Raw genomic sequence first — 12,548 nt, 5'->3', positions numbered from 1 at the left:
TTATCGCTATGTGTTGCGTAGCGAAATTCGTCAAAATCGTTTGAAATACCTCATTGTCTACTCCGTAAATTCCCGGATTTGATTTTTTAAAATTTCAAAAGTACGCGAAACTTTCCTTTCATCACAGGAATACGCGCAAAAAAAGTTTCTAAGCACCTAAAAAATTATTTCATTTATTTAGCCAGGTTCTTTCACTCGCTTGATGGGAATGAGGCAAGTGAAACAATGTTATAGTTGCCCGGAAACCTCTTACGCGTAGTATTGTGGTCTAGTATAATAGTTTTGTATAGTTTTGCGCGTGTATGAGCATTTTCTGAGAATTCAGAAAATACAGCTTGAGGGTTGCTACATTATTTCGACGGATTTCGCTACTAAACACATACTGCTAAAGGTAGGAAATGAAGTAGCAATGATAGCTGTTAGCGCAGAAAATCGTACTGCGTTCTCAGCTCAATGGGTAGGCGAGGAGGATTTTTACGTCCTCGCGTAAAAAAGGAAATATACGCGCTAGAGGACCGCACACCGCATCGTTTGAAACTTCTACATGACCTAAACGCACAGTTTTTCGGGCAGCTGCTCTAACCCATCCCGCAAGCGGTACGATCCGCCTAAACTCGCGAAGCTGGACACAAAATGGCGTCCAGCGGCTCACGTGAGTCACGTGATAAATCGAGTTGGCGCAGCTCTCTTTTATAGGGCTCTGACGACATCCAAGTCGTGACGTCATCGACGCCTTCGCGTTCCACAACCAACAGTTACACGTCTACACATTCGTCGCTTCTCAACGATTCTTCGCTAAAGCCGTTTGCTGATGTCTTTCAAGGACACGGTGCTATTCCTGCAGAATACCGTACAAAATTCATCTCAAGGACAATGTCACTCCCAGAGTTATTCCGACTCGACGCATACCGATTGCAAGTCAAGCCGCAGTTACCGCCGAATTGCAACGATTGGTCGAACTAGGTATTATTGCTCCCGTTACCACACCGACGGATTGTGTGAATTTGTTTGTCGCTGTGGAAAACCCGGAAAAGTGCGCATCTGCATCGATCCGCCCTACCTCAACACAGCTCCCAAAAGATCTCATTATTAGCCTCGCAAGCCAGGCCATACGCGCGTGACCTGGTGGGCGTAACCACCGTTGATAGATCTTACCTGAGTGACTCAGGGCTTGGGCCTAACGCGCGCAAGGGGGCCGCCACCGACCAGGATCGCCGCTGACCCCGTCGGATAGATTCGTGTTACGCCGAATCAAGCCCCCCAATCAGTCGCGATAGCATCACCCACGCTATCGCGACACCCCCAAGACGGGTCACTCTTCACATGCTTTACCTGTTCACGCCTGCCGTGAGAAAACCGCAACTTCCCCAGGTAACTCGATAACGTTCGCAATCGCGCGATCGCGCAACCCCGGCGCTCATGCTGCGCCGAACCCACGAAACAAAGACAAAAAGAACGCGACGATTATCGCTAGCGCGCGCCTCGCCTGCGCGAACGTCGCTCACGCCGCCAAATCGCGACTGTACTGAGCCAGTTGCTGTGGTTGTAGGCGGATGTAGCGCGTATACGCCGCGCTCTTCCAGCGCCCGAGTGTACGGATGGTCGAATCGTTAAGACCTCGCGCTGCTGCCGTCTTTTCCGCGTCGATCCCGCAAAGCTTGTAGCGTCAACGCCCGCTGCCGTCAACGCCCTCCGCAATTCAACGACGAGCGCCGCTCGCGACAGCGTCTGTCCGCTCTCGAATCGGAACAGCGGACCGTCCCCAACGTGCCAGGTATGCCAGTAAAGCTTCGACGGGCACAAATCCGCGCGTGTCCGACCCAGCAAGATCGAAACGCCATACCTGAACAAATCCGTTTTAGATTGCTTGATTTGTAGCTTCACGAACGATGGGTTCGCGAGCCAGCCCATCGACACGTCGCCCGACGAGCGATGGCGCTCCGGGTCGAGCGCCGCTGCCGAGTCTACCGTGAACTCGCCCGCGCGCAGGAAACCGAAAAACGCGACCGTGCACGCCGCCCACAGTATCGCTGAGTCCCAGCAATGCGCCGTCTCGCCCCAAACCGCGCGCAGCTGCCGCAGGATCCCAGGTGTGATGGGGAGACGGGGATCCGCTGCCGGTTGCCCCTGCACGCGCTTAATGCCGCTTAGGACGAGATCGAGCATCGGCAGGGAAGCCGCCAGAGGGTCGCCCCAGCTTGCCACAACCTGCGCGTTACGAACGGCAGCCGCCAGGTACGTTTTTATTGTGACATATCGTAATCCTTGCCTTGCTAGGGCCGCAAAGAACAATGAGAGCACGCGCTCCGACGCCGGAAAACCACGCAATCCTACTCGGGCACAGAATCGTGCAAACTGGCGCTGTCCGGAGGCGTATGATCGCCGGGTAGAGTCGGCGACACCATGCGCAGCGTAGCGAGAAAGAGCTCCCTCCACCGCGGTGCGCTCCAGCACGGCATTGGTTGCTGTACCAGCTCCAGCATATGCGTCGGGATCGGCGTCGGCTCTCGATCGAGCTGCGGGAGATATCTCTGAGCGCCCGCTGTGAGACGTTACGTGAAAGCCCGTCCGCGAGGGTGTTTTGCGCCCCGGGGATGTGCCTGGCTTTCCACGCAAAACCAAAATGCCCCGCGAAGAACTGCAGCGTTCGCAGTTAGGGCATGAGCGTCGCGTCTCTGCTGGAACCCGAGCTCACGGCGGCTACCACCACCGTGTTGTCGGACTCGAGCAACACGGGTGCGCCCGATCAGTAACGGCCCCACAGCGCCGCCGCCAGCAGGACTGGAAGCAGCTCCTTTAGCGGCGCTCACTGCTCCGACCACGGCCACCGAAACTAGTGCGACGCCCAGGCCGCCCCGTAGCCCCACGAGCCGGACGCGTCGCTCCTCACTAAAAACCGGGGCGCCGCCGCCTGCGTAGAGAAGAACCCTCTTCCGTTCCAGCGCTCCAAGAAGACGCCCCACCGTTGCAGGTCTGCTTTAGCCTCGGCATTGAGTCGCACTCATTGCGAGAGCAGCCGCCGGTCCTTCGATGCGTCGATTAACCGGCGAACAAACGGAACCACGGAGGAGGCGTGCTGCAATGACCCGATCAACGACCTGGCGTCCGCCCGCGATTAATCCCGTAGGAAGGAGCTCTCCAACCGGGCATAAATCGGTGTCCGTGCGCTCAATGTAACGTCCACACCCTTTCGAAATAGGTCCGTCTTTGATTGTTTTGATGAATGCGCACCAAAGACGGCGCCTCCCAATCGTCGACCGAGATGTCCGCCGCCTGCAAATGGCGTGACGGGTCAAATACGCCATCGACCGTACGTAAACTCTCCCAACATGAGAAAACCGAAGAAGGCGCAACAGCTTGTTTCCTATAGCATATGCGTATGCCACAAATCGCCTGCACGCTCCCAGGAATTGCGAAGGAGGCTCAACAACGTCGGCGTAATTGGGAGACGTTGGTCTGGCAGCAGGCCACCCTGGTGCCGCTTAACACCCCGCAACACCGAAGTCTAGCCGCGGATGTGCTGCGACAAAGGGGTCCCCTAGCCCGCAAAGCCAATGGCGTACGCCCGCGAGGTACGATTTAATCGTGCTGCACGCTTTGCCTTCATTTGCTAGGGACGCGCAGAACAACGAAAGTAATCGTTCCGAGGCGGGCATCGGCGCTAACCCCAGCTGCCGACAATAGCGGGCAAACTGGGTCTTGCCGGAGCGATAGGCGCGGCGAGTGGAGGCGGCGATTCCAAGTGCAGCGTAGCCCGAAACCGCGCTCTCCAGTCCTGCGACGGAAAGCTGATCTTGCTGGGCTCCAGCAACGTCCACATCTCTGACGGGACCCGGAACATTCCAGGCGCCATCTGCGGAGAGAGCCGACGCATTTCAGGCAGGGGACGATTCCTTGACAACCCATCCGCCGCCACGTTTAGGACACCAGGAAGGTGACGCGCTCGCAGCGAGAAGGCAAAAGTCGCTTTCACACACTGCATGCAACTCATCAGCGGCATCAGTGACGCACCTCGGCTTAAACCCGAGGTAACCGCCGCCACCACCGTCGAATTTTCTGATTTCAAAAACGCCGTCGAGCTGTCCAGTCTTTTTGGAGAAATGCCGCCTACCATAGCAGGTCGGCTAGCGCTGCCGCATTGAGCCGCACAACGTGGTGCATCTTCGGCCGCACCATTGACAAATCAATTAGCCTACGAACGAGCGTTTGCCCTGCCAGAATCGCCGACGCCGCGTTCTGTAGCAGTCCGACAAGGAAGAGGAGCTCTCTCCTGGTGCATTTCTTGCGCGCATGTCATCGGCGGATGAGGCCCCGCACCCTCTCCAACTTCTCCTCTGGCATCCGGATCTCCTGCGTTTTGGTGTCAAGCTCCAAACCGAGAAAGGTTAGGCAGGTACTAGGACCCTTCAGCTTTTGCACCGCTACTGGTACTTCCAGCTTCTCGCATGTCCCTAGTGTCCACTGCGGTTGCGCTCTCCCGCCTCGCTGTTTGGAGAGCCCCAAAAATACTGGACACCTTCCTGGACACCCCGCTGCAACATCACCCACAGCAAAGCGTCGGCCACTGCCAAATATTAATATAATTGTGGCGGATAGGAGACCAAACGGCAACGCCGTGTCCACGAACACCTCTTCTTTCTACGCGACGCCCAATAGATGGCGATCTGTCGGGTGAACCGGCACAATGCGATAGGCGGTCTTCACGTCTAGCTTGACCAACGACGTTCCTGTTCCCAGTTGCACGCAGCGACGCACCGCCTCATCGAGCCGCATATATACTCAACAAAACAGGCCGCTGGGGAAATGCCATTGTTAACACTTTGACCGCGCGGCGCTGACCGATCCACGATGAGCCGCCGCCCGACTTTGGGATGACGCCAAAGGTACTCACGTGCATCGCGCTGAAGTGCTCCACCGGGCCGTGTAGGGTGCCCAACACCTTCTCCTCATCCAGGTATCGTTGTACAACGTCCGGGTGCCCCCTCGTCGATTGCATGTTGCGAGGAAGACTTGCCCCGTGCACACGAGAGCTCTCGTAGCCAATCCTGAAGCCATGGGCTAAGCCCGTCACGATGTATCGCCCGAACTCTTCATCTGGGTGCTCCGCCAGCGCTTCACGCCATGCTTCCACGCGTACCAAAGATGACGACGAATCAGGCCATTCCGCACACGTTCATGACGCAATCGTGCTGGCGGCCTCAAGGGCCTTCAGCCAATGTAAGAGAACCAGTGCCCGTTACGCATGCCACACTCGTCTACGCACAGAACGGATTATTCACACGGTGCTTAAATTGACCCCAAAACTTCCATAACGGGCAACACAACAACAGGCAAGTTAACGGGGTTTCCGCACACGCAGAAATCTACCAAACCCCCGAGCACACGACAATCGCACAGCGCAACACAATGCTATCTCCGGCTTGAAACGCAACCCAACAGAAGAAAAAACAAACGCGGTGTTGCCGCTCTTCTACCGCTGCCGCTCACTGCCCGTGGGCGTGAGCCGCTGTTGGCAGCTTGCAGGTTCTCGCCTTATGGCCGTTACCACCGCATTTGGCGCACTTGTAAAGGAACAAGCAGTCCGCTCCGTATGTGCAGCCCTCCCTGCCGAAATTGAACAGGCGGCAGACCTTCGAGGAAGCTTCTTTTTTCGCCATTGGCGGCTTTGCCTTGGGGGCGCGGTAGACCACGTTGACCGCCCGGGCCAGAGCGCACTCCTCCGTTGCGTGGTCCGCCTCCACTCTTTAGAAGAGAGTACGCTCCAGCCTGCATTCAAAACTGGTGGTCATAAGTTCGCCACCCGGTGCCCCCGAGCCGCTGGGCCTCTTGTACACTTACCCGTACGTACGCCATCAGCTGCGTCAAGCGATCCGGGTTCTCCGACAACACTACCGCAGCATATGCCACGTACGCCTGTATCCACGATAGAAGCGATGTCAACCGCCGTGTTGGCGACCACGCCGCGTACCAGCCCGCCTACCAATCTCTCTCGCCGTCTTGGCGCATCAGTTCAATATTGTTAGGAAGCAATTCCGAGAAATCAATAAACTCGCCCGCCAGGATCTTGTCTACGCCTTTCTCGGCACAGGCGGGAGAGCCTCTTCCATAAAAAACGGCGGAGAGCAAGCCTTCTTTGCCGGCGGGGAAAGATCCATCCACCCCGAAGGAGAATTCCACGCCGGAAAAGTCCACAGTGTCGCCGTTGGCCCGCCTCCTGCGACCACATGATCCGCTGCTGCTGGCCCGCCTCCCAGCGCCACGTGACTTGCCGACGACACTGGCAGGGCCGACGATGTCGTCTTGGAAACACCTGTCGCCGGCTGCCCGGTGGCGGTGGCTGAACCGAGGCTGCGGGGATCAACGCTTTGCTAAACATCTAAGCAAAGCGCGCCGAGTTCCCACCGTAAGAACGCAAACCAACTCCGGACGCTAATCTTCCACCCAGCTGAAGCTGTTGCTGGCCTCTCCCCGACCCCGGGCAAGAGCCTGCCGCCGCCTGAGCCCGACCGAGGGCCAACAACCCGCTAAGGAAGGATACTGTTGCACGACCGATTAAAGGAACGCGCAAAGCAAGACCCGTTGCTCATCCGTTGTTTGTAGCACCACCTCCGGCTGCTGGGGTTGTGAAAGCAGACCGGAGGCCTGCGAAATCTGATCCGAGGCCTGTGTCGCTGCGGCCGATGGCTGCGTGGGAGTAGCCGTCGCCGTCGAAATCGACGCGGTCATCGAGGTTGCGATCGGTGCCGTCGGAAACGGCTTCGACGAAGCGACGGATGCCGAGGTGGCGGGAAGCCGTTCCTGCGACTGGCTGCGCGTAAGCATCCCCGATGACAGTAACTATTGTTAATCCATGACGCACGCGACGAAAAAATCAAAGAAAAATTGCTCCAACAGTTCTCTCTCTTTCCTGCGCGAAAAGCTAATCGCACAATGAGGAGTACGCGCCTTACCTGCTGTCCAACTCCCTTAGCTTAGATATCAACCGCGTCTAACCGAAAGGGGAGGGGGGGGGGGGGGGGGGGGGGGTTAGACTTCACCGCCAGTGCTCCTAAGCTCCGACTTCACGAAGCCGTTTGTCGTATGTACAGACGCTTGTGACAGCGGATTTGATGAAAGTGGAATCCGTCACCTGATTGTCTACATCAGCAAGAAGTTGCAACCCCGAGAGGAGAAATATGCTACGATTGAAAAGGAATGTTGGGCATTCGTATGGTGTATTAACAAGCTAAAGCTTTATCTGTATAGAAGAACCTTTACCGTGGAGACGGACGGTGCTTCATCCGTTCAGGTGGCTCGACTCCTCATGAAGGATAAGAATGCGAAGCTGTACAGCGGGGCGGCGTTACAGGGATACGAATTCCAGGTAAAGCACAGCCGGAAGGGTCGCGCTCGGCGAAGTAAGACCCTTGAAAGAGAGAGTTAGCCTAAAGTCTTTTGGTGTTGGCGTTTCTTAGGTGTTTTCATGTTTTTGGTCCGTTGTGTCTTGTGAGCATTTAGCGGTAGTAAACTTTGGGGAGACAAACTTTAGCTAAGGGGGAGGGATGTCTGGACCTAACATTCAATTTGTGGTCATAAGGAATGCATACCTTATGGGTGGGGTCAAGGGCCCTCATAAAGAGACGTTGGCAATAGAGGTTGTTCTTTGACACCGCACTTAGGACCAACCAGTGTGTGTTCGCGGGGTTAAACCCCCGACCTGATATCACATCGATCTCCGCCTTGATCAATCCTTTTCACTCTTTTCCTGGGAAATAATTATTTTGCAAGCCAATGCCTTAGATGGTGAAAGAACATACGGTATAGGCTAGATCTATTATTTATTATTGATTCCTATGCCCGACATATTCATCTCTTCAACTTTACGTTTTATATTCGCTCGACGACAGAGAAAGACCCTTTTGATAGCTAACCGTAGCTTTGACGTAACTCAAATCCAAATATCAATTTTATAATAAACCTTCCGGAAATTTTCTCATCTCATATCCGTGTTGTTGTCAACACGTGCACCTCGTAAAAATTTGAGCCACATCCTTTGAAGAATGCTCGCCTCCCTTCCAAGTGCAAAAACGTATTTAAGCAATGCGTTAATACTAAAAGAAGAAGTCTATCCCAAAAATGATAAAGACTACACAAGTTAATTAAAAATGCAAAAGATTACATGCAAAGTACATATCACTCCCCTCTCAATGCTTACATGACGCCATGCGATCGTCTATGAGTTTTTTCAGCTGCCTGTTTGGAGTAAGTGTTGCATTCTGCAGTGGATCATTTGTCATTGGACTCACATGTCTCGTCTGAAGCCAGTGCTCAATGGCTAAGCGCTCATAGGAAAAGCCATCAGCAGCCAACACAGGATCAGTCATGACTTCCATAGTAATCGGACAATAGAATTCATTTGGAATTGTATCTTCCATTTTAGCTTCGCTAAAAGCAGATAGAAGACGCTTGCGATGACCGAGAGGAATACACATTTTCTCGAGATCAACGTCAGTCAGAAGATGCGTGTCAGACATAGCGATCTTCTCGCGAGCAAATGTCGGCACGTATTCGTTGAGACTGAGTCGGGTGAGAAGCTCAGTGACAGCAGAATCGCCTTGGTAAGGAGGAAAGCCCTGGCGTGGCGAGTTAGGTGAAAAAGGAGACGCCGGAACAGGTGAAGGAATCTTGCCCGGTTCATGAATTCCATCCAAGATAATAACTATGCAATGAAATGAAAGATTTCTTCGGGTAAAGACTTTTGCTTACCTCTCTGTATTTTCCTCTTTGTGTTAAACGCTCTTCTTGTTTGAACCATTTTGTTCAAATCAATGTCGTACTTCCGTTTGAATATCTTGAGAGTGACAGACGCTTCTTTCTTCTGATAAGCCTCTTCGAGGTCGTCCTGAGCGTCGGACACGTAAGGAACAAAGATTCCTTCATCATCTTGGTATTCCCAGCTGTAACCTGATGATCAGTGAAAATAGAATATATCGTGTATTCTTAAGAATTGAAGATCGTTCAATCGATTATGTATCTACCTCGTCTGTAGACTGGAATGCATCGGATTTCTCGCCTGAAATTAGATGCTTTGTTGATTTGGCGATTTTCCTTCAAATTGACGTTGTACTCGGCTCCCGTCTGATCAAGACGAAAAGAAACAAGAGAAACAGCGCTGGACAACGCTTCTGTCAGCATTGCACTTATATTCGAATCGTAATCGATCCAGAAGCGAGTGTCGTCGACCCACTGCCATTGCGTACAAATTCGCGAATGATCTACGCAGCCAGTGCAAAATTAGGTTGGTCTCCACAGGACAACATGGCCCCACGGATAGTAGAGTATAGGGGATTAGAAACGCTGTACATTGTGACGTCTTATCCGTGCCACTGTTACGCCCCCTCGCCGGCTTGTGACCTCACTCAGATAGCGCCCGATTTCTTCGAGCTCGAAGGCTCCCCAGCCTTTGGAGCAGCTTGAGAAGGTTTCGAAATACCTAATTAATGCTTCCGATAGTCGTTTTTTGCAAGCGATGCTTTCCCAACGAGGATTTTGGCTCGTTTCTTTCCATCACGCAATGAACGGCGTGACTTTGTGCGATTTTCATGACGATTGTAGCCACACGTTTTCAGATCCCCAAAGTACATTCACATTGTAGACTATAGACGTCAAAGTGTTACTGTCGTACCCAAGATCATCTGTGATCTCCGACAGTCATAATCGCGACCATTGTGACCTGCTAGAAGTGAAGCGTGCTAGAAAATGGCCTCGATTTTGACGATCGGGAATCGCAGATGATCTTGGGTGAGACAGCTGCACTTTGACGTCTATAGTCTGCAATGTGAATGTACTTTGGGGTTCTGAAAACGTATAGAATCGTCGTGAAAATCGCACAAAGTCACGTAGATCGCGTGATGGAAAGAAACCGGCCAAAATCATCGTTGGGAAAGGCATAGTTTGCTGAAAACGACTATCGGAAGCCTTACTTAGGCATTTCGAAACCTTCCCAAGCTGCTCCAAAGGCTGGGGAGTCTTCGAGCTCGGAGAAATCGGGCGCTATCTGAGTGAGGTCACAAGCGGGCGAGGGGGCGTAACCGTGGCACGTACACAATGTACTGCGTTTCTAATCCCTTATGGAGCCGACCACCGTAGTTGTACGGGTGGAGCCCGTATAACGGCAGAGGGAGGCTCTCTCAAACGTGATCTTAGGGCCGGAAGTGTCTGTATGTCCGTCTGTCTGTATTTCGGTACAGTATTGTGACGTCACATAGGAAAGACCCTTACTTTGTAAAGCGCATGCGCGAAATGGGGCCCAAAACGGTGACCCGAAAAAGGCGATTTACGGCGCGAATAAAGCGTTTTTTTATTGACTAGAGAATGATGGCCCGGTGTTCACCGTGTTGCCATCATGCAGAGCCTCCCACCGCTTATCGTACGCGAGTGCATAACATAGTGTGACGTAATAATTTTTTATGTTGTCACATATTCACGCGGTTATTACAGCCGTTAGCTACTACAGCTCAGTCCTACCTACATAGTGTAAATACTTGCATGATTGCAATGTTTTCCTAATTAGGCGCTTTTCTGACGTACTGTATTTGATAATGTGCTCTGTATTTCAAGAAGACCTATGCATGTGTACGGGTCATATTTCTTGTTACCCGTACACGCGTACATACCCACCCACATACTGTACATGAGTGGATACTTTTGATTGTGACGTCAGAGCGTGACAATCAAAACTGTCGTTTCGGTTTCTCAGCGCATTTATAATACGGAAAATAGCACAGATCAATTGGAAACAGGGGTTTCTAAGCATTTTTTCCGTTTATGAAAGAAAAAACGCTTTATTCGCGCCGTTAATCGCCTTTTTCGGGTCACCGTTGGCAGGACGGAGTTTCAAATGCGCATGTACGAGTGCTTGTACGTGACAATGGGCGGAGAGCCAATGACGCACACCTTGTCGCGCACGCGCCTTAAATCAGCTAATGAAGTAAATAGTTAACGTTCCATGGAGACCTTGTGAAAGAAAAAGGGCTCGGCTAAGACGAGTTCGAATTGTCTAAGCTTGAGATTACGCACATCAAAGCTTCAATGAATAAGCTTTGATTTTAGCCCTGACGTCATTTTAGTTGAGGGGGACGTCAATCGAGAAAAAGCGGTTTGAAAGTTTTAGGACTGCCGAACGCACTAGGAACCGCACGTTTTCTCTATAAATAGCTTCTAAAATTTACGAGAGCGTAGGGATTTGTAAACGCGCTTGAAAAATAGCTGAGTCGCGCCTCAATCGCGCCTAACGACCCACGGTGTTTCGAATTTTGCTAAAATACGATAAGTAAAAACAGCTTTCTTTTAGCGTCAAAGCCAAAGAATACTGCTTTTTATTTACACTACTGTCGTTTTGGGGGAAGCTGGGCGACAAAAATAGAACTTGTAGACGATACTATTCGTACGAGGGCCCCCGCTCGATGCGTGTTTGTTTCAGTGAAGCATTGTGATATTTTTGCATTTTCGCCAGAGAAAATGCACTTGTCAGGGGCTAGATAGGGTAAATTCAGCGCTTTCGGAGAACATTCGAAGGCGGGGAGTAACCCTAACTACGACGCATGCGTGTTTGAAACTCCGTCCTGCCGTCACCGTTTTAGGCCCTATGTCACGCATGTGCTTTACAAAGGGTTTTTCCTATGTGACGTCACAATAGCGTCACCGACAGACAGACAGACAGACAGAAAGACAGACAAACATACACTTCCGGCGCCTAACATCACGTTTGAGAGAGCCTCCCTCGCCGTTATACGGGCTCGCAAACTGCGTTTGCCACCCCGTACAACTGCGGTGGTCGGCTCCATAAACGGATAAAATGCTTAGAAACCCCCGTAACAAATTGTTCGGTGGTATTTTCCGTTTTATAAATGCGCTTAGAAGGCGAAACGACGGTTTTGATTGTCACGCTCTGACGTCACAATCACTAGAGAATGATGGCCCGGTGTTCACCGTGTTGCCATCATGCAGAGCCTCCCACCGCTTTCCGTACGCGAGTTCATTACATAGTGTGACGTCATAAATTTTAATTTTATGTTGCCACATATTCACGTAGTCATCACTGCCCTTAGCCCCTACAGCTCAGTCCTACCTACATACTGTACATATCTACATAATTTTAAATGTTTTTCTAATTAGGCGCTTTTCTGACGTATTGTATTTCATAATTTTCTCTGCATTTGAAGACATGCTTGTGTACGGGAGTGGGCCATCATTCTCTAGTATACCAAGGATCCGTGCTCTACTCTGTACTTGGCCCGAACCTACCGAAGTTGCCTTCTCTGCGCCTTATTTCCCTCTTGTACTTTGTCGCTTCGTTGATTTGTATCATTGGCGATCGTGAAAAGTGGGCAATGTAAGGCGACCCGGCGATTTCGAACTTGAGTTCTCCCGCGGAGGAGCCTGCTTCGAGCTCTTCGTTCAGCTCGATACTGAACGGCTTCCACAGCCGACTAACGTCATTAGGATCTTTCCATTCCCACAAATAACGGCGCGGAAGTACAGCAGGCGCAGCCATGGCAGCGGAAAAC

At 52.0% G+C, this 12,548-nt stretch overlaps 1 protein-coding gene and 1 long non-coding RNA gene across 3 annotated transcripts; one reads left to right on the top strand and one right to left on the bottom strand.

Annotated features, from left to right (window-relative positions):
- Positions 1-1,508: 1,508 nt before the first annotated feature.
- On the top strand, positions 1,509-3,648 carry LOC136185511 (uncharacterized). Its single transcript, XR_010669554.1, has 4 exons — positions 1,509-1,774; positions 1,863-2,090; positions 2,152-3,310; positions 3,371-3,648. It is a non-coding gene; the product is annotated as an uncharacterized lncRNA (long non-coding RNA).
- Positions 3,649-8,000: 4,352 nt separating this feature from the next.
- On the bottom strand, positions 8,001-12,547 carry LOC136184404 (uncharacterized). Of its 2 annotated transcripts, XM_065971294.1 has the most exons (5): positions 12,286-12,547; positions 9,018-9,254; positions 8,746-8,943; positions 8,286-8,698; positions 8,001-8,232 (listed from the first exon to the last, which is right to left on the bottom strand). In XM_065971294.1, exons 1-5 carry the CDS (start codon positions 12,533-12,535, stop codon positions 8,191-8,193), a joined length of 1,140 nt encoding a protein of 379 aa, XP_065827366.1. In that variant the 5' UTR covers positions 12,536-12,547; the 3' UTR covers positions 8,001-8,190. The 2 variants fall into 2 exon arrangements, with proteins under 2 accessions (XP_065827366.1, XP_065827365.1); XM_065971293.1 differs by having other exon boundaries at positions 8,003-8,698.
- Position 12,548: the final 1 nt, after the last annotated feature.

This window comes from Oscarella lobularis, chromosome 3, assembly GCF_947507565.1.
Source record: "Oscarella lobularis chromosome 3, ooOscLobu1.1, whole genome shotgun sequence".
Taxonomy (NCBI): domain Eukaryota; kingdom Metazoa; phylum Porifera; class Homoscleromorpha; order Homosclerophorida; family Oscarellidae; genus Oscarella; species Oscarella lobularis.
The sequence above is the reverse complement of the archived record's forward strand: the minus strand, read 5'-3'. Positions and strand labels throughout refer to the sequence as shown.